The 22,315-nt window shown below is 39.8% G+C and overlaps 1 protein-coding gene across 4 annotated transcripts; it reads left to right on the top strand.

Annotated features, from left to right (window-relative positions):
• The first annotated feature begins 2,050 nt into the window (after positions 1-2,050).
• itga6a (integrin, alpha 6a) lies at positions 2,051-22,194 on the top strand. Of its 4 annotated transcripts, none has more exons than XR_004698194.2 (26): positions 2,051-2,319; positions 9,504-9,628; positions 10,152-10,231; positions 10,317-10,578; positions 10,735-10,866; positions 12,626-12,839; positions 13,093-13,286; positions 13,377-13,471; positions 14,197-14,324; positions 14,407-14,496; positions 14,582-14,643; positions 14,725-14,894; positions 15,384-15,527; positions 15,617-15,726; positions 15,997-16,159; positions 16,738-16,815; positions 16,905-16,984; positions 17,137-17,214; positions 17,412-17,514; positions 17,601-17,777; positions 17,873-17,968; positions 18,051-18,158; positions 18,244-18,342; positions 18,444-18,569; positions 20,650-20,842; positions 21,320-21,458. XR_004698194.2 is itself a non-coding variant. In XM_035175034.2 (26 exons), the coding sequence occupies exons 1-25, from the start codon at positions 2,138-2,140 to the stop codon at positions 20,822-20,824; spliced, it is 3,204 nt and encodes a 1,067-aa protein (XP_035030925.1). In that variant the 5' UTR covers positions 2,051-2,137; the 3' UTR covers positions 20,825-20,842; positions 21,320-21,458. The 4 variants fall into 4 exon arrangements, 3 of the variants coding, with proteins under 3 accessions (XP_035030925.1, XP_035030924.1, XP_035030926.1); XM_035175034.2 differs by having other exon boundaries at positions 20,717-20,842; XM_035175033.2 differs by lacking the exon at positions 20,650-20,842 and having other exon boundaries at positions 21,320-22,194.
• Positions 22,195-22,315: the final 121 nt, after the last annotated feature.

Here is a 22,315-nt window from a genome sequence, read left to right on the forward strand (position 1 = left end):
TTAGGGAGCTGATGCTGTCATTTGCTAGAGAATCTGTCTGACTTCAGTGATCAGGCTTGTGATGCATCTGTCACTGAGCCCACAGCAACAGAGATTCCATTCACATATCTTACACTCAAACCTCCCAAGTCATTTGCTGCAATTAGGAATGTGGTTAAGACGCCACCGCACCCCCACTCCAACCCCACCAGCCCCTGCCTGCCGACACACACACACCAGCGCAGACACACACAAACACACACGCATGTAGAGGGCTTCCTAACTTCAACAATGGCCACATTGTGCTATGTTCTGTTGTGCGATTGTGGCCCACACTGGCTCAAACTTCACACCAACATCAAACACCAGCAGCTACACTGAGAAACAATGAAGATGATGAATGTTTCTTGCAGGTTTGGAGGGTGACACACACACACCAGCTCAGATCACTGCTTGTTGTGGGTCGAAACAGCTTCATTTCCAGATTTAAGCGGTTTGTGAACATTTTTTTAAACCAGAAGGATCACAAAATGTCCTCATCTCTCAGTAAAGTATAATCCTTCAGGTGTATATCCAAAACATTATCAAAACTGAAAGCTCCTGAGGTCACTGAAGACCTCCTGTGTGTTGAATGACGTTAGTGATTAGTTATTTATTTATAAATCTGTTCTTCAGCAGCTGTTACTAATGTAAGCACACATTAATATTTTATTCAATTTTGTATGGAGAGATGAAAAACCTCAAACAGAGAATATTATACCAATAATCAAATATTTTGTTACATTAGACAGATAAAACGTCAGGCTTTTTAAAGAGAATCCTGGTAAAGACAAGAAATTGCAGACCCCTTCAAAGACCCCGGAACCTACAGCTGCTCGTCTCCATGTCTGTCTGAATTTGGGAGGTTTACAGTATTTGTCCAGCTGACTGAACACCTGACTTGATGTTTATCTACTTCCAGCCGACGACAACACTCAAGTAACCTTCATTAATATGCAATTGCATGTTCCATTTGTTCTTTTCCTTGCTCTCTCACTCATGATATTGTATCTATAAATTAAAAAAATGGAAAATGGGAATACAGTACTTATAAAAAGAAAAAATACAGATTTTAAAACATAGCTTTTTTGAATTGTGGCATTAAAGTTTGTGTTTTCTACCTTTTTAAAAAGCGTAAACTGACCTCTATCTTAAAGTTGTTTTAAGAAATCTGAAAACATTATGGGAACTTTATTAATATTCATTTGACCTGCAGTTGTCCCATGGTTTTTAAATCTCTGACCCTGATTTTCAAGGTTAGGGACATTTGACCTGTCAGTGATTAAATTCTCACTCCCGAGCTAACATCATAGATGAGGAGTGAAAGTAGAGCAGATAAGAGCGGGTGTTGTGCGGTCGTCATGTGATTTTGGTTTTGGCACAGTAGTTGGTATTTTCATCACGGGGGAATGTGGAGGAAGATGAAAACTGGGATAGAGAGCTTTGTTTGGATGATCGGATGGCATTTTTCAAATTTATCCTAGAACTGATTTTATTCTTATAGAAGAGTAATAGGGTCAGTATTAAGAAAACAATTAGGGAGATTTTTTGGGGCATTTTGAGAATTAAGTGGAAATGCTGAGAGCATGACAGCGTCCCATCTTTCCAAGCTTGTGCAGTTTCTCCTTCTAAACAGACAGTTTCTGGCACAACCTCTTCAAAGTTCTAATCCTGATTACCACACCTTGCTAATGTCTTCTTGACATTTCGACTTTATTCCCTCATGCCTATAGCTCCAATAGAGCTCTGTATATTCTAATATATTTATTACAATATAAGAAGTGACAATAAACCCGAATGGAACTTCAAATGTAAATTAGGGTTATTACATTTGAGCTATCATCATTGTGTCCTTACATGTATATAAAGTGTTACAGCCTACTTATATATCCTTATTTATATATTATATTTAGTCTCTGTCATTGTAATAGGCGGATCTGCGTGTCGGTGAAGTTCATCCTGGTGACCGGAGGGGGCGCTGTGGAGCAGCCGCGCACCACCGGGAGAGGTAACAAACGGCTGCAGCCTCCAGTGGATCATCAGCGGCTGAAGCGGTGAGGAGCAGCGGGGTCAGCGGCTCTTATCTCCGGACTAGTGGACACATCTGGACCGCTCCGCTATGCTGCTGCACGGGGGACTCTCTCCGGTCTCCTCTGTGCTTATTATTCATCTTCTGCAGACAACTGCGGTGCTCGCCTTCAACCTGGACACCGGTCATGTCATCAGGAAAGACGGGGAGCCGGGCAGTCTGTTCGGCTTCTCTCTCGCCATGCACCGGCAGCTCAACCCGGATAAAAGAATGTAAGTGATGCAGCCTCCACCTCCACTGCTGTTTGTTTGTAAGTGTAGGTGAAAAGCCTCAGCATGGCCAATAAAGTGCAGCTCAGCTATGAAGGACACCTGACACTGCAGGCTCAGGGCACTGCGCCTTAACTTTTCAACAAATCTTAACGTGGATTCTAATGATCTGGTTTTATCCTGGAGAGGGAACATTCACGAGATTGAAGGATTCTGCCTTTGCAAGAGGAATAAAGTGATTTTGCAGCATTGCATGATGTGAAAGTAACTTTATAACAGTCTCCTAAAGCCCATGCGACTTTTTGTTCTTTAGCTTCAATGGATTTCTACTGTTTCCATGCGATGCTTTGAATATGAAGCGGAGAGCAGCCTTAGGACAACAAGTGAATCAACAATGGTTAGAAGTGTCATGCAAATGCGTGTGTGAGGTCAAACAGGGAGAGCAACGAGAGGAGAGGTGCAATGCTGCAACTGTTAAGTCGATTCATCGCTTCTTGTTTTCTAATGATCTATTTTGACAACTGGTTTATCTTAAAAGAAATTATTGAGAAACTTGTCTTAAGTTTGCTGATTGGAGCCGATGTGCAAATGTGAGGATTTTCTCTACTTTTAATGACATTTTAAATATAACATTTTGGGTTAGGGTTGAACCACTTAAATAGGGTTAGGGTTAACCCTAACCCTATTTAAGTGGTTAATTTCACAGCTTTTTCATTAAGAGGATTTTTCACTTTCATTTCAGTTGTATTTGTTTTTATTTATTTATTTTTTAATCCTGTTAGTATAAGCAATGTCCCTCTCGTCAATGGCCGTGATTTACAGCTCCAATAAAGTTCCTTTAACGACTTAGCAGGTGCTTTTTTACTCAATGGTTTTAACTGTAAACTTTTATATCTAAGCACTGAGAGTGGATGAATGAAAAATCTTTATAGTTGTTCTGAATGAATATTAAAGACCCGTTGACTGATACATCCTGTGCTCCGCTGTGACATATTTCAGTCATTTTAGACATTCACGTGTACATGACCTATCGTTCACAGGTCAGAGAGTTTTTAAGCTTGGGCCAAAGTAAAAGTAAACAGCAGTATTTCAAGAATGCTTGTCGAGGCTACCATGCATACACTACAGTAAACCATTTCCTTTGGCTAGCCCTGAGGGTGCGGAAAAAAATGTCTGTGTAGCGAGCCTGATCTTCCTGCCACTCCAAGAGTGAGGGGGGAGTAAGGTGAGGAGAGGGGTTGGCATGTCAAAGCCTGCAAACAGGGTAAGGCTGCCTGCTGAAGCTGCTGTGTTACACACTGGTCAGCAGCCACAGGTCCCTGCAGCAGCATGTTGTGAAACCGAGAGCAGGAATGAAGAGCCCTGATAACAGCGCTTATTTCTAAAAGATTTCACAGATTAGTCTTAACCTGTGGAATTATTTTTTTTAATCTCACTTCTGAGAGGTTCGAAATGTGACACTGGCCTGATAGTTTGTTTTTCAGACAATAAAAGTAAGATGAGAGTGAAGATTTGCCTCCTTACCATGCTCATCTGTGCAAAGGCTGCCAAGAGCAAAGTTGAGGTTTGAATGGATTGATCGAAGCCATACTGGGCTATGTGTATATAAAACAACTGAAAGCTGCTTGGGGGCAACTTTCTCCAGCAGTCTGGACACAAGAAGCAGCTTGGATGTTGGCCTATCATTGACTGGTCGGGTGGGGTCTTTAGAAGCTGAACCATAGAATTATGGAAGGAAAGTATGACCGAAAGAGCAGCTCCCCCTGCCCGGTCATGATGTCGGCTCCAAATCCTCATGTGACCCTGGGATTATCAACCAGACAAGTCAAGTGAAAGCTCAATGGAGCACATAGAATTAGGGAATGAATAGCCCAGTGCACTGACCACTGTGGCACTCTGAACCCATGAAAACACGAGTCAGCAATGAATCACACACTCCACATCTGTCCCTTCTGCTATCATAGAAACATGTGTTTGATGATGATCACTAGCAGCTGTAAACTCCTGCTGGCTATCAATGCTTACATTAATCTGAGTATTAAAAGTCCTATGTGAAGACAGCAATTCTGGCCTTTACAGTCATTTCTAAACCATCTGTACGGCTAGCAACACGTGTGATGAGATAGATAAAATTCATTTTATGTCAAACAACAACTGCCCTTTCATTCATCCCCTCCATTTCAGATCTAAACTCCGACCCCCTCTATTGCTGCAATTTAATATTGTGGTTAAAGCTATTTATCCAACTCATGCTCTAATGAGTTGATTAAAAAACACAGCCAGGATTCTCACATTGTTGTTATGCCTTCCTTCACATATTGATCTCTGTTGAGTGGAAGAAACAAGGAGATCCAGGTTTGAACATAATGTGGCAACTGGATGCCTCTGCCATGAATAATGTGTTGAGTTAATGATGTGGATATAACATCCTCTCAATGAAACCAGAGAAAAAGGCCATTTGAGAGGACATGCAGAGCCATCTGTGCACATGTAACCTGATGATGGAAACGCATCAGTCGAGATATTTCAGTCAAACTTTAGACTACACTTTGGTAAGTTAGAAATATGTTGTGTAGCTTAGAAAAAGTTGAATAAAATGCAGGTGAATCACTTTTTAAGTCTTTGATTTACTTTTACTTTTTAATCATTGATAAGTAATTGATCTCCACTTGTAGTGGATACTCATGGTTCCTTATGTGGCGTATACGCAGCAAATCACAGGTCAGCCCCAATCTGTGTGTGTGTAAACTGAAACAGTTAGAACAGCTGCACCAGTTCGTGTGGCTGTGAGTACACAGCTGTGGAGCACTGGAACACATCTGTTAACAAAGACCAGCGAGATCACTGTGTAAACCCACACCATTCACCGTGTATTCACATTTACACTGCAGTGAAAGGCATGATGGGAAGTGGTTTCACACTGCAGCCTGGCTGATTCTGGCCAGAGGAGATAAGATGTTTCCGTTAAAGACTAACTAACTCTAAACTCTAAAACATCTCAATTAAGCTGTTTTCAGACATGAACTGCAGAAAATGGCCAGAAATTTTAGTCAGGATATTTAGACTTTGTCTTTCATATATGAAGAAATCTGCAAGAGATTATCTGGGTCATATGCGCTCACAACAACATTCAGAACATTCAGGCGAGTTGTGGGGCCTGTAGAGTATGCAGGAGACAGTGCTGACACTGATGTCAGCTCTCAAATCTCGTTGTCTTTCAAAGTAAACAGAATCTTCGGCTTCTTCTAGGCTTAATGTACGACTCCTCTTTTTCATTCTGAGACATTTGTATCTTTCCAGTTTCATGTCCGTCAACTGTTAGAAACCTCATCAGCACTCCCTCACACTCACTCTGACATTTTACTAAGGGACTGTTCAGGAAAATGTTCAGAGTACAGTCCATGTTTGAAAACAGCTATAGTGAGTGATTCCTTATATGACGTTTGCAGAGTGCAATATTTTACAGTTTACATTTCTACCATGTTCTTAAACAACCAAAAAGCTAAATGGACCTTGAGTTCAGTTTCTCTACATTAACTTTCTACCTCTAACTCAGATATAGCTTTGGCAAACCCATTTGTCAATACAGAAACATCCATGGTGAGGAAATATAGCCAATGTATCTGCAGTGCACAATACTTTATGCTTCATTTAAATATATGTATTAGATACATTGTATTGTTTTTGCACAACAGGCAAACATTTCATCAATTGTAAACTTCTAAAAATACTAAAATGTAGTCTTTTTGAAAATCTAGTTCATGTGTCTACCAGACTGGTGTGTAGCAGGTACATGTCAATGTTAACCCTCAGTTACTCGCGAAATTCTACAGCCATCACTTCCCTGAGAAGCTCTGCTGTTCAGCTGGAGGTGTGTTTTCTTTACCTGTGTAACAAAGTCTTCATAAATGGGACATTTTCCTGCATGTCGACCATCTCAGCGCTGCAAGGACACATAATCTACATGAGTACTGGATGAGAATAATAACTTGGCACTTCTTGGATGTAAGATATTGCCCCCTGGCCTTTAAAGCACAGAAGCGAACTGACTGTAGGAATAGCTTGATGACACACACATATCTACCAAATCTAATGCACTTTAGTTCAATGTGTTCAACGCTCTCTCTCTCTTTCTGAAGCTGTAGAAATGGTGTTGCTGTGTTGGGTTGCATTATATTCTACAATATATCTAATACACAGTAGTATAGGTTGTTGTTGCCTCTCTGATGACACAGCAAATAGTTTCTTCTGTGAGTCAGTTGAGATCAGTTGATGAAGCATGTTGGGCTAAAGCTGAAATGTCAAATCCAAGCCAACTTTGTAAAAGCTGCTGCTTGTATTTGCATCACACTGGGCTTTGTTTGGAGAGAGGGTTTTCAGTTTGGTCTTCAGTCTGACATCGGACCTCCTCTGGAGAATCCTTGTTTAGCAAATAACGAGCCACGGTGCTGCCATAGATTATTAGGAGGGTGACAGAAGGAACTGCAGAGTCACTGGGAGGAAAAGAAGCATGAAGAAGATTTCCGCCAAGTCCTTTAAGAAATGTCCTACACTGACAGCAGGCTGCTCAGATCACACTATAGTGTGTGGCTTACTATGTAAATGTACTGTTAACAACGTACCCAACTACAATTGGCTATGTTGTGCACCGAGTGACAAGAGTGTCAATTCAGAGCTCAACTACAAAACCATGAACCAAACTGAACTTTGAATGCATTTGAAAACGTTTTATTAGTTTTGTAAATATATGGTGATTTCTCTTTGACACCAAGATTATTGGACTTTTGCTGCTTAGTCATTTTCTCAGTTTGACCTCAGCACAGGATGAACTAAGGCTCTACCTGCCGCTGACAGGAAATAAGGCCTGTTCCGTTTCTCTCTCTTTGCAAAAGACTTGTATAGCATGCACAAGTCTGAGAGTGGAAATGCAATCTGCAAGTTGTTACCACATTTCAGAGCTGTCAGTAAGTTGTTATCAGTACCGCTCTCAAGTAACACCAAAAGGCAGGCAATCATAAATGTATAGAAATAATGTCACCAGTCTGAAAAGCATAACCATACCTGCCGCAAATTATCACCGGTCTAGACTTGATGGTAGTTGTGTTTGCTTTTCTCTGTCACTGTAAGCTTCAGGGAGACTGTAGCAATGATATATTGACTATTCACAAAAGTAAATTAAATAGCAGTTGACTAAATGCTTCATCAAGTTTCTTTCTTTCTCAAGCTCTTAACCAGCAGATCTAAGTCAAGCTTGCAGATATTTTATTCCCATAAACTGAGAGATTTATTTCATTCTGGTCTGTGTCTAGACCTACAATGAATGTACAAAAACAAAGGTTGACAATCTGTTAAAAATAAGCAAGTGACCCCAGTGGTAGCTGACATTACTAACACTTGAAACAGATCCTCTTTTCCTGCTGTGGTCACTTAGTGAAAATTGGGCAGAATGAGCACATCACTGATCTCCCTCCAGATTAGATTGTCTGCTTCAGTGCTCACTTGCCCTGTGAAGAATGCAGGACAGTGTTCTACTTCCATGTACGACAGTTTTCTGTCTAGTTCCTTATCACAAAATACAGAAGCTCTTTGAGAGACGGCTCGAACACTGCATGCTTTTCACAAGCTAAACCCTAAATCATCTCCACTATGACATACACAATAGGTAATATGTGCATTAATCACAGGGAAACAGCGTTAAATCTGTTGTGTTAAATTTACTAACATAAAATAATGGAAGTAAGGACCTAGGAGTGAGTCTGGCTGAGACCTTATCATCTTTTGAATCTACTCTAAAAACATAGTTTTACATTTACAATTTGAATTTTTCAGCCTGACTGGAAGCGCAATATGAGCCTTTCACAGACATATCAGCATCTGCCTTTATGTTTGCCAATTTAGGCCAATATGAAACATTTTATTACAGAAGAAACAATGCAAATTTGCATTTACATTTAAAATAAATCTTTGTTTTCTTAATTCAAGCTCTATGTATTTGATTATACTTGTGTTTTCTTTTTTTTTGTTTATCATTAGTTTATGGTTAAATTGTAAAAATATCAAGCCTGAATTACATTTCTTTGTCATAAGGGTTAGATAATGACAACTTAGAAATCATTGCCAAATTGTTAATGTGAATGATGTTCAATATATCGATATCCAAAAAATGTCCACTCCCCAATATCGGTATTGGCATCAGCTCCCAAAAATCCATATCAGTCGGGTTCCATTTTCAATCAATTTTCTTTTACGTCTGTCAGTCAGAAATTTGGTGCACACGTTTATGCCCTTCCAGGAATTAATTGGAATAACTGGTGAACGCTGAAGCAATCATTAAGTCAACATTTTGTTAGGTTGTCCAGGACTTGGTGTACCAGCAAATCTAATCAGCATTAAATGTACTTTGACTAAAATAAACCTTTGAACATGATAAACATACCTGCTGAATATGAGCATGTTAGCAGGTTTTACAGAGAATATGATCACATTTACTTATAGTATGAAGGACTTTGTTGTATCCATACTACAGACAGAGTTTTCCTTCTAATTTGCCCCTGCATATCTATAGATGCAGACAGGAAACAGGGGGAGGAAGAGGTGGGTATGGATCTAACTTCGGTCCGAAGCTGGAAATGAGTCACGGATGTTTTGTGACTTTATGGTTCGTGTCTTTAACATTAGGCCAGCAGGATGCCTCTATTGTTCCCAATTCTTACACATAATGACAATTGTTAACTTCAAATCAAGACGATTGCCATACTGCTCCATTGTAATCAGTCCAACGAGTGCCTAATGCAATCTTATCAGATTTAAACTGTGGGCTTTTTTCTAGACTTTTTGTTTTCTTTTGACATTCAAGAAGAGAAAAGAAGAAGTGGAACCAATTCCTCTGCCAACAGCAGCCACAATATTTGCATTGCATGAAAAGTCAAACTTGCATTCTTGCTGTTGCTGGGCTTTCACTGTCACTCTCGCCGTTGATCTTTTCACATACACTTACTGAATTCAACAAGCTGCTGCATTTTTTAAAAGGAGCTTGTTGAAAGCTCCTTTTAAAAAATGTTGAAGCGGTGGCTGGTCAGAGCGATGACAGGTGACTACATCAAAAAGCACATATCAGTCCTTATCACTCAATCCTCTAATGCCTTACATAATAACCTTGGGTATAATATATTTCTCTTTTCCCTCAGGCTGTTGATCGGGGCTCCCAGAGCAAGAGCTTTAGGAAAACAGAGAGCCAACATCACAGGAGGGCTTTATAAATGTGAAATCTCTCTGTCCAATGATTGTGAACGCATTGAATTTGACATTGAAGGTGAGAAGTCAATCTGTCTACAGCTGTTTTCAGACATGAACTCTAAGCAAAATTGGGTCCGATCATTTTCCGGAGTTTGCGTTTTACATATGAAGAATGCAGCAGCAGTCAGATGTGTTCACAACAAGAGGAAAATGCCCTGAACATTCAGATGAAATTTTTGTTTAGAGCACATCTAAATTGGCGTCTGGCCTTATCACCAAAAACTCTTGAGTCCCGCTTTCTAAGTTGATTTCTTCGTTGTACGTGTATCACACCCATTTGGGTCCGTCAACATCAACGAGCCCAATAGCTTGCAGTGAATTCTCCGGACATTATCCGGCTGTATTGGCACATGGGCTCACTCTGACATTTTCTTTTGGGGCTTTGCCTTCTCACATACAGCCCCTCCAGAAAATTCCAGGACAATATCCAAAGATCAGTGCATGTCTGAAAACAGCTTACTAGTCATGAAGTTGTAAAATATCACAACAATGAATCCAAGAATCAGTGTCAGTTGTCATATCACTGTCTTATTCACTAGAGGACGTACGTATCGAGAACAAGGAGAATCAGTGGATGGGGGTGACGGTTCAGAGCCAAGGACCTGGAGGAAAGATTGTGGTGAGTCAAACTTTCCCAGAGACCTTGAGTGTGGTCTTATCTGTTATGTACAAACTTAAAACACAGCCGTGTTATGTAATTTCAGACGTGTGCTCATCGGTATCAGAGGCGGTTGTTTGCGAACACCGCTCAGGAGTCCCGTGACATCACTGGGCGCTGTTATGTCCTGAGTCAGGACCTGACAATCGATGCGGCCTCCGACGAGGACGGAGGTAGCTGGAACTTCTGTGCGGGCAGACCCAGAGGCCACGAGATGTTTGGATCATGTCAGCAGGGCCTAGCTGCCACCTTCACCAAGGACTACCATTACATAGTGTTTGGAGCACCAGGAGCTTACTACTGGAAAGGTCATTAACTAACCATAACTACTCTACAGCATTTACTGAGGGAATCTGGTGATGGAATCTGCTAAAACAAGTGCGATTTAGTCTTGAGAGTAAAAAAACAACATCTTGTTTACACCTGATAACATCCACTGCATTGCTCACTCACCACCTGTGCAGGCATTGTCCGATTGGAGCAGAAGAACAACACACTGCTAGAGATGGGCGTGTATGATGACGGCCCGTATGAAGTTGGAGATGAGCAGTACTGGAACCCTGATCTGGTGCCTGTACCTGCCAACAGCTACCTCGGTGAGTAACTGATCATGTTGTTGATTTATGAGCCTCTCGTGTCATGTTGTTTTTTTATGAGCTATGTTTTAGATGAACACGTTTGCCTTGAGAGAACTTTTTCATTATTGTTTTACTTTTGAGGTTTTCCTTTTGTTTCAGTTAAACAAATACACAGTCTCTGTTCAAAGCATAGACCGTACATATAAAGATGGACAACGGGTTTCACCGTCCTCCTGCTGTACAAAAATGAAGCCAAAATAACTGGGATACGGGTGCCTCCATGTTGCACATTCAACATTATTTGGAGCCTGAGTCTGCGCAGTAGGGATTCAACGTGTATTTTGACTTTTCAGTTTAGTCTATTTCCTATCCGCGAAGATGGCGGAGGCATGGATTAATGACCTATATGGCCGCCAGCCACCAGGGGTGAATGAGATGATTTGGCTTCATTTTTTTAACAGTCTATATTTACAAAAAGTTGCTCATTGTGTGTTCCAGTGAATGATTGTTTCCCTAAATGTTACCAGGTTGCAATAGACTGGTGCAGAACAATGACAGGGTGCCGTTATTGAATGTGACCAAAGGAAAATGTGGAGTTCAACAAAAGTTGACTGAACTTTCTCACATCGGTCATTTTGATGTGTCAGACACAGGTGTAATTAATACCATAATAGACGACTGCTTTGCTTTGGTATCACCATGGGAACAGTGTCGTGGTTAATTAGTCGGTATTCTTTTTCCTGCTATGACAAAAATCTGCTGTGAAAAATGTCTTTGAATCTGACTCTTTTGTAAACTAAGAGGAAGCCACACTGCGCAGATGCTAACAAGACTTTTGGGATAATAAACCAAAACAAAATGTTCAAGTAGATCAGTAGTGAGGCTTTATGTCAGTATAAAAGAGGAACCTTGTGTCTTTTGTGAGTAAAAACCGTCAGTGTGGACAAAGTTTACAGAACAAACTTTTAAAAGCTTTTTCTGACAGCCCCCTAGTAAAATGTCCAGAGAATGTCTGCGTGAGCGCCTGTGAGAATACAGCAGGAAAATGTCTGGAGAATTCACTGTGGGCTTGTTGATGACCTTTCTAAAATGTGACAGACACAAAACTGAAAAAACTAACAAAAAGAATACAAATATCTTTATATAATATAAAGATGTCAACTTGGAAAAACAAGATTCGAGAGCTTAGGTGATAAGGGCCAGTGCCGGTGTCCATGTGCTTTCTGCAGTGAAGTTTACACGTCCTGCCTTCTGCATGCTACACCCTCCCTGAACACTCCGGAGATTTTCCTGTTGTTGGTAACGTGTCTGATCTGGACTCTTGCTGCGTTCTACATATGTGAAGTGCAATGTGCTGATTCAATTCTCCACAGTTCTTGTCTGAAAATGGCAAAATACACACGCAGGTTCTGTTCTTCAACAAGGCTCCTTTTGTTAGTATCCTCCCCTCTACAGTTACCAGTTGACAGAAATGTAATCAGTTCATGTATTGGTGTGGGTCTGTTTGACTGCTACAGAGGAGGATGATAGGAAAAGTATGGGAATCACTTCTATGAAAGAGCAAATATTGTGGTGAGTCTGTAGATGAGACGTGTTTGTGTTGCTACACTAGCGACCCCTACTGGTTGGTTGGGAAACCTGCACAGAGAGATGGGAGGATATTGTGAATCTGTCTCACTCACCCTCATGACTGCCCATCAAGGGGAGTAGATTTTCCAAATCATGGAAAAAAACAAGTTTAAGTTTTTTTTATCTAACAGCATCCCTCACACTTTAGGATTCTCCCTTGATTCGGGACACGACATCACCAGGGGTCGCGGCCTGACGGTGGTGGCTGGAGCCCCCCGAGCCAATCACAATGGAGCTGTGGTCCTGCTGAAGAAAGGGGGGGAAGCCTCCTCCAGACTCTCTGTGGAGCACACTCTGGACGGGCCGGGGCTGGGGTCCTCCTTCGGATACGACGTGGCTGTGGTTGACCTGAACAGTGACGGGTGGGTAACATTCCTCACACTCTTTATTAGCATACATATAATTTAATCTGACTGGAGGATAGGTCTTTATCCATACAAGTAAAATTTGATTTGTATAGCTGTGAGATGTTGACTTCCTTTAACGTTTCTTTATTAGAACGCTGTCTGTTGCTAATGTATGATTTCAAATGTTTCCTTTCAGAGGACTTTCTTTATTTATCAGGTTACATTCTGTATGATGCTGATAAATATTTACCACCCATCTTTAAACTAGATGGCAGGACATAGTTGTAGGAGCCCCTCAGTTCTACATGAAGGACAGAGACGTGGGAGGGGCTGTGTACGTGTACATCAACAAGGCGGGGAGGTGGGAGACGATCACGCCGATCCGTCTGGATGGGACCAAAGACTCGATGTTTGGACTGGCAGTGCGGAACATTGGAGACATCAATCAAGACTCATATCCAGGTAATTTAGTTGTCATTTTTGTGGCTCATTTTTGTTCTCTCTCTCTCAGTTGCTGTCACATTACAGAAAACGATTACTTTTTGATTTCAGACATTGCTGTCGGAGCTCCCTATGACGACGGCGGGGCAGGAAAAGTTTACATTTATCACGGCTCTGCAGAGGGGATCGACACCAGCCCTGCACAGGTCAGCCTTTTTAAGTTCTATGAGAAACTTTCATTATCATTCATTGATCTGTCCAGTCATTACTTTGAGGAAGGTTATGATTGATGATCAGGGTCTTTTATATTTATAGAGCACTACTGATATTGATTTTTCGGGGCCGAGGCCGATACGGATATTAGGGAGTAAAACAATTCCTGATATTGGTTGATATATAAAAATGTCCATGATTCCTTGTGAAGAATATTTTATAGTTTAACCATAAACTATATACAAGAACACAGAGGCCTTATGAAACCACATTTAAATTCACCAGATATTAAGATTCAGACTCAAAAATATTAGCCCCCTAAACATGTCTGTTTTTTTCTTTCATTGAGATCCATGAACTATTCTCTGAGAAATCAAAGAAAATGTTGGGGGGGAAAAAGAGACCTATCTTGCCGTGTTACAGAGAGTCAATTACCGAATCCGCCCCCTGATCCGCATCCACACCCACATTTTATTGGTTCTTTCCTGACCTATACCACATCCTTCCATCAAGTTTAGGGCTAATCCATCCAATCGTTTTTGCATAATCCTGCTAACTAACTAACAAACAAACACAGATGAAAACGTATCCTTGATGGTGGTATTAACTATAAATAAATAAAAAATCCAACCAAATATTGATTTAAGAAAACCACCACTTTTTAACATAAAATATTTACATGTTTGTCCTGTATTCTTCTTCTCTCTCCCCTCCACAGATCCTCTCAGGAAAAGACCACCAGCTCCAGTTATTTGGTTATTCTCTGGCAGGAAACATGGACCTGGACAGTAATTCGTATCCAGACCTGGCTGTGGGCTCTCTGTCTGACACCGCTCTAATTTACAGGTAATTATTTCCTCACACATTGCGAGTGAAATTAAACCCCACTGATTCCCATCACAACTTCATTTAACAACCTTTCTTTCAGGGCCCGACCAATCATTAGCATCAGGAGAGATGTCAAAATATCTCCGCGGGAAATTGACCTTACAATCAAAACCTGTGGTAACAGCATTTGGTATGTGCTCTAATATTCTTATAATTATACAGAACTCACAGTCAAAACGTACAATGTTAGAAATTATTAAAAAATCTCTCCACAGCTTCACAGTGGACGCATGCTTCACCTACACGGCCAACCCAGCATCTTACAGTCCCAGACTGAGTGAGTAAAAGAAGATTTATTATCGTGACACAACATTGTTCAGCCTTTCTTTCTTACACGTGTTTCTCCACAACACTGCAGCTATCAGCTATTCTGTGGAGGCAGACGGAGATCGCAGGAAACAGGGATTGACCTCCAGGGTGATGTTCATGAACAAATCCCACTCGGACACGGACTACCTGTTTAACGGCACCTTAGACCTGCGTGGTCAAAAACAGGAAACGTGCATCAAGATAAAAGCTAAACTCAAGGTAAAACACATTGATCACAGAGATAAACCCCATCGGCAGGTTTGAATCCACACAGAGAACAAAAGACAAGAATAACTGAAGTGTGTCTGTGCTGTAGGAGGAAGATACTGAAAGATATAAAGATTCAGTCTGTAGACTGTGCAGAATATCAAACTATATACTATATAATGTTTACACATCCAAACTCTCAGACGTCCTATGTATCAGTAAATTGTATTTCCTGCAGAAGATTCATTTCTGAAGCTTTTGCATACAAAAAATTCAACAATTACACATTGTACAAACATTAAAATATTCTTAAATCCTATCCTAAAAGCATTATGAGGCTAAAACTATTAGATTATTATATAATTTTAAAAATATATAAAGTCTATGTTTAGGTATATATGAATAAATAAATAAATAAAATAAAAAAAACGTCTTATTATATAATTGAACACAAGCCAGGATTATGCTCAATACTACATCTGCTGTTTCTGATTTCCTCAGGACAACATTAAGGACAAGATGCGCAGTATTCCTATCGAGTTGTCTGCAGAAATTGTGGGTACAAAGCGACAGAAGTCAAGGAACGGCCTCCCTCAGCTTATGCCCATTTTAGACTCCTCTCAATCGAGCAAGGAAGTCATTGAGGTAAAGCTGCGGACTGCAACATTAACTATGAATTTAAGACCATGTCTACAGTGGAGTCAAGTTTGGTTGTTGCTTTGTCGTTGTTGCAGGTGAACTTTGTAAAAGAGGGATGTGGAAGTGATCACATTTGTCGCAGTAACCTGAAGATGGAGTACAAATTATTCTACAGACAAAACAACATGCATACTCCACTACATGTGTAAGTTCTGCTACAACTCTTCTCACCAACAGGTTAAAATGGGATATTACAATAGTTGTAGGATAAAACATCAATCTGTAGTGGAACATACAGTAAAAAAAAAAAATTCTAACTACATGTACAGTATGTTTCCCTGGCTGTGATAATAAGGCAGTGGCTAAAAAATAAGGTTTGCTACAACAGTTTGATAAATTTATTGTAATATTTGAAAACTTAGCACGAGCCCGTTTGTCTCCACCAAGCTCAGCGTCCATGTTTGTGTATCTGCAGCAAGAACAACGTCCCCGTGTTTCACCTGAACTACGAGAGGAAGGACTTGGCTCTGCGGGTGACGGTGAACAACATGAACGGAGACGATGCCTATGAGGCAAAGCTGGTGGGAACTTTCCCAGATACACTGTCGTATTCTGGAGTCCGCTCCCAACAAACAATGGTAAGTCCACAGAAACACTCGCGACCAAAATATGACTTGCATGGAAAAAATGGATAGACAATTTTGCCATTAGTGAGGGGAAAATAATAAGATTTGGTACAGAAAAATGTTCTTTGGTTCATTGGCAATTGTTAACAAGTGGTGATGTTATACTAAATTATCCTTACTTTGAGTAATATAGTTGTTTTGATACAAACACGTGTGTGAAAATCACACATACCTTTCTTCAATTTATGTATGTTAAAAAACAGTGATTATAACCTGTGTATAGTTTGTAAGTGAACATGCTTAAAGTCAAGCTGTGTAAGTACAGTGCACGTTAGGGTTACCGTCATATCTAATGATTTCCACGATGAGTGAAACATTTGACCTATTTGTGGTCACCAAAGTCATTCTATTCAGAGTCATTCACGAATTCATCCTCTGAGGATCATACGTGTTGTTACAACATTTCACAGGAATCCTCAAAATAGATGTTAATATAAATCAATCAAATCACCTCGTCAGCCATTAGCATACCCAGTGAAAAGGTTTAGTAACGATCCACTTGCTCATATTTCACTATTTGCTCTTTCCAGCCGATCATCTGTATTGCCAATCAGAACGGCTCTCAGGCCGACTGTGAGCTGGGAAATCCTTTTAAGAGAGACTCAGAGGTACAGACTTGGCATGTTCACCTGCTAATCCTGACTTTGACATTTAGCTGTTCAAATGTGAACGTTTTTTTTTTGCTTCTTTCTACAAGACGACCTTTTTCATCATCCTGAGCACGGTGGGCATGAGTCTCGACACGACAGAGATTGACATTGACCTGCAGCTCCACACGTAAGTACTACAGACACCGAGCTTCATGTTATGTGATGGAACAGCGTCGGACTACAATGTGAAAGTGTCATAAAACAAACATCATCCTGTGTTTTCAGGGAAGTTGTCACCTCTCAATTTATTGCATGTTAGAATTGCGCTTTTTCTTTCAGGACGAGTGTGCAAAGAAATATAATCCCTGTGAAAGTAAAGGCTCAGGTGGTGATTGAACTACCGTTGTCCGTCAGTGGGTAAGTCTGTTGTTGTGAATCATGTCGTGGGAAAATAGTGTTTGAGAGAGCGAGAGAGAGGGAGTGGGTCATGCCCCACAAAATTTCATGGGAATCGGTTCAGTCGTTTTCTTATGTAAATCCTGCTCACAAAAAGACAGACAAACAAATGGCAATGAAAACGTATCCATTATAAAATATCCGCTTGTTTTCCTCAGGGAGGCCAGCCCTAATCAGGTTTCTTTTGGAGGTGTTGTGAAAGGAGAAAGTGCCATGAAGACGGAGGAGGAGATCGGAAGCTTGATTAACTTTACATTCAGAGTGAGTTTATCCATCTGATGCTGATCCAATGTTGATATGATAATGTATGAAATAAGTAAAAGCGTCTGGGTTGATTGCTCCTGCAGATAAACAACTTGTGGAAGTCCCTGACGCCTTCTGTTAAAGCCTCCCTGCACATTCAGTGGCCCAAATTCAACAAAGATGGGAAATGGCTGTTGTATGTGGTGAAGATCACAGCGACGGGAGAGGAGGACGTCCGCTGCTCTCCTGAGTCTGAGATCAACTATCTCAAACACATCCAGGTAGGGCTCTATTATTCCTCTTTATTTTCAGGTACTTAAAGTAAGACCACGTTACTCTTAAAGCTTTGTAATATTGAGTCTAATCATGCTTTCAGGAGTCCAGTGTGTCCCGGACAAAACGAGAGATTGAGAGAAAACAGAGAAAAGCTGGTGGAAAAAAGTCTATTTTGTTAGAGAAAAAAAAAGTGTTGGTGAGTATGTGTATGGATTTATTCACATTCTCTTTAAGATTTATTTTTAGATGTGATGTGTAATGGGCTCTTTCTCCTCTAGACCTGTGAGAATGGGCTCAAATGTGTGGTGCTCAAGTGCCCCCTGCAGGGCCTGGACGGTACAACGATTGAGCTGAGGTCTCGTCTGTGGAACTCGACCTTTATTGAGGTGACATATCATCCATGTTTCTGTGATAACGCAGGACCTACTGATTTCTACTTCCACCTTAACAAGTGTTTCTGTTTTTACGCAGGATTACGCCTCCGTTTCGACCTTACATATAGTGGTGAAGGCCTTCCTCGTGCTTCACGCTCAGGCTGAAAACATGATCCTCACAACCCCTGACATTGATGTAAGCAGCTCAACAGCAACAACACATATTAACTTTGTTGTATACCTGGAGATTTAGTCTCTCAGTCGCTTGGTTTCACTCCCTTTGTCGTTTGATGGCAGGTGACACTGGCCGTGTCTCCAGAAAGTGCAGTGGCTCAGTATGTAGGTGTTCCCTGGTGGATCATACTGGTGGCTGTTCTCGCAGGAATCAAGATCCTGGCTCTGCTGGTGTTTCTGCTCTGGAAGGTGAGTACTTCATCTTAATAGCATCCATGTAGGGTAAAATGTGAGAAAAACAAATGGTGAGTTAAAACATGAATCTTATTGAATCTTCTCAGAAAACAGGTTGGAGAGGGTTTATTCTTTGCACAGTAAAATAAAAAAAAGATTTACTGTTAAAAAGCTACAGAAGTGTGTTGCATTCACTTGGGGAAAAAATAACAAGATTATTATTCAGAGAAAAGTTTTCACGAGAAAAAAAAACACACTTCCACAAAAGGCAACTTCAAACTTCACTGTACTGTTTCTTTATTTGGTCACTTTATACTTATTGTTCCTTAGTTTATCTTCCTCTCTTTTCGCTATAAATAACAATGCGTGTGTTCAAATTTTGGTTATGTGGGTGTGTGAGTTTGTATACATGTATAAATATATATATATATCCTTCTTTTTATTATTTATATTATTGCATATATTTTTGTACATTATATACAATATAGAGCACAGGTAAACAACATATTTATAGACAGCTGGTTTAGTATAAGATAATTATTAATTTATGACTTATGGAGAAGGGGTGAGATGAAATAAGTTTGTACTTCTTCTCACTCCTTTTCGAATATGTCGATTAAATCATTATGTGTTGGATCTTTTTTCCTCATCAATGTTTGTAAAAAATACTTTTTTCTGTTTATTTTTTCCCACTTGTTTGTATAATTTCTCTTTTTTTATTTACATGTTCGAAATAAATAAAAATGATTGAATGAATGAAAAGTGGGGGAAAAAAGGGAAATCGCACCTGTTCTAACCAATCGATTAGTCAGGGATTGATTAGTGTTGACTTTATCAGCCTCAATGCAACAAGTGCACTTCATGTTCTTTATTAATCTAAATAAACTGTAAATAAACATAATAATATACAGGAAGTGACGGTACTTGCAACGTATTGATTCATTTTAACATCAAACATAATGATGGCGGTGTTTTCTCTTCACACTGAAAGAGTTACACACAAAGTTGACTTAGCATCCTGACAGAGTTAGCATTAGCTTACCGTTTTTACATGATGTGTCATGTTGGTGGGTGAGAAGTGTAAACTCGACATTTTAGTGAAACGTTTGAACAAAACTTTCTTCACATGACGTCAGTGTGTCTGGAGCACAGACTGTATACAAACTGCTCTGGAGTCTGGAGCCAAACTGACGCAAACACGAGCTGACGCGCTGCTTTACGTCGGGCGAGTCCAAAGTTGTATACACGGCGGGGGAGTTCATACTTTTGTGATTAGTCGTGAACCAAAATTACTACTATTACAACTATTTGCGGTACAGTTATTATTCTACAATAAACTGTTTATAAAACCTAAGATCGTCAGAATAAAATAAAATGTAGCTTAGTGCTTAGTACTTAATGCTACTGTTCTACAGTCCACAAATGGTGAATGACAGGAAGCAGAATGTATATATAGTGGAAATGTATCCCGTACCTTTTAATGAAAAATGTCAATATTTTTCTTAATCTCTAAAAGTTCTTTATTTAAAGTTTTCTTTAAATAAACAACTACATTTTTCATTTAAATTGTGTTAAAAACTGTAACTGTATGTATATTCAAATTTCCTGAATTCATGTGTTTATTTTCAGATCCATAAATTCAAGTGAAGTAAAAAAAAAAAATGTTTTGATTAAATTAGTTGAGAATTTGAGATGAAATATTCATACTTGAACGTCAGGGCCCCATAAGATAATCAATAAATCAGACCTCTATTCTGACAGGTTAAATCAGTCACATGATCCATCTGAATTTGTGAATATGGATTATTCCCATGAACTTAGATAGGTGGCTATTCAAGGGTTAAATTATGTTAACAAAATCAAGTGTGTGCCTCTGTGAGATCATCTATAGATACTCCGAGTCTGTGCCTGATATTAAAAATGGTTCCTGGATTTCTTCAGGTTTCAGTTTTTAAATGAAGCAGCCATTATATTATATTCTATAGATGAGTGGGGAACATCTGGTTGTTGTCCAGTGACGTTTGAGCACTGGATTCACCAGATGAAGTCATTTCCTTAACAGACTCTTTTCTTTCTGTTGTTTTGCTGAAAGAAGAAATCCTATCAGCCATTGACTGGTGTCACTCTTAACCATTCACAACCCTTACTCCCCCCCCCCTCAGTGTGGTTTCTTCAAGAGAGCAACAAAAGACGAGTATGATGCTGCATATCAAAAGGCAGAGATCCATGTCCAACCCTCTGACAAAGACAAACTCACTGCTGAGGCCTGATTTATCCTGTGAACAGGGGTAAAAACAAGCAGTCAGCATGGAGTGTGATTCCTGCCGCCACTAACCGACTCACTCTCCGGCCAAAGCAGCTGACTTACTGCAGGGAAATTCAATCAGACGCATATTGTACGAAGCAGAGGAGGCCGGTTATCTGGGGAAATGTCCACAAAATGTTGGGTAGATTCCAGTCTCTGTAAAATGAGAAAAGTATAATTTATCAAAACTTCTCTGGCATTTGTACAATATGTGTCTCTGAATTTTGCCAAGAAATGAATGTGCTTTCTCACCAGCAGGCTTAACTTGTTCTGCCTTTTGTAACAGAGCTTCGCAGGTGCTTTCGCTGACATCGCTTTTACAGCTTAAAATGACCTATTCAAATCTGCAAAGCATGCTTAACACCTCCGCTCTGTTGTCTACAATGTGCATAAATATATTTCTATAAAGATAAATGACACGTTTTTTTTTTTTTAAACGTTTGCAATCTTCCCCTCTCAGTGTGGATTCTTCAAACGCTCCAAACAAGACAGCAGCGTCCCTCGTTACAACGCAGTGCGGATACGAAAGGAGACTCCAGAGTACAAAGACGGAAAAGTCAAACTTGACGCCTTTGACAAAAAGCAATGGATGACGTCTTGGATCGACAACGAAAGTTACTCATGATTCTGTTTTACGTGATTGTTTTGCTACTGAGGACTAACTTGTTTTTCTTGTATAGTTTTAAGACACAAAAAACAATGAACTTTGTTTTTCTCCTGTGAACATGATGCTCGGTGATTTTTTAAGTAGCTGGATTCACGTCTTTGAATTTTTACACTGTATAGATTACTTTTTTTGAACTGTAAGTTTTGTACATATTTAAATACTTACACACACACACACACACACTGTATATTTATTTTTTGATAAAAAGAAATAATGCAGCCAAAGAGTTTTGTAGTCTTAGTTTACTGTTGTTTTTAATGAAGTTGTACTGTCTTAACGTCTATGCAAGGAAGGTACAGCTCGCTCTGTAATGTGAATGTAAATCAGGGCACATTTTTAAATTTGCCTTTTATCCAGCGAGTTTGTTTCCAAAAAATGTACATCTGTTGTCTTTATGAAGACATGTAGGTACATCATCAAGTCAGTAATCAACAGCGTGATTGACAAGTGACATTGACTGACTTAATTCAAGTAGAGGTTGTTTCTCACCTCCTGTCACGCTTGTGGCTTTCAGGTAGCATCCACTGTGTTGTAGGTCATCACTGATGTATTAAAAGTATGTTTATTTTTAAATTGCATGTAAGGAATCCAAAGGGAAGCTGGTGAAAAGTGTTTTGTTCTTAATAGATTAAATTCAAATTCGCTGTCAATAAATTCTCTAAAAACTGGTCACTACTGTTGAATTCCATTAAATTAGTTTATATGATGTAAAAACCAGGCATGCCACTGGTTTATTTATTTTGTACCATAAATCCTCTTGACAGAAATTGGCAAAACTAACTCACAATG

The sequence above is a fragment of the Hippoglossus stenolepis genome, chromosome 13 (genome assembly GCF_022539355.2).
Source record: "Hippoglossus stenolepis isolate QCI-W04-F060 chromosome 13, HSTE1.2, whole genome shotgun sequence".
Taxonomy (NCBI): Eukaryota; Metazoa; Chordata; class Actinopteri; order Pleuronectiformes; family Pleuronectidae; genus Hippoglossus; species Hippoglossus stenolepis.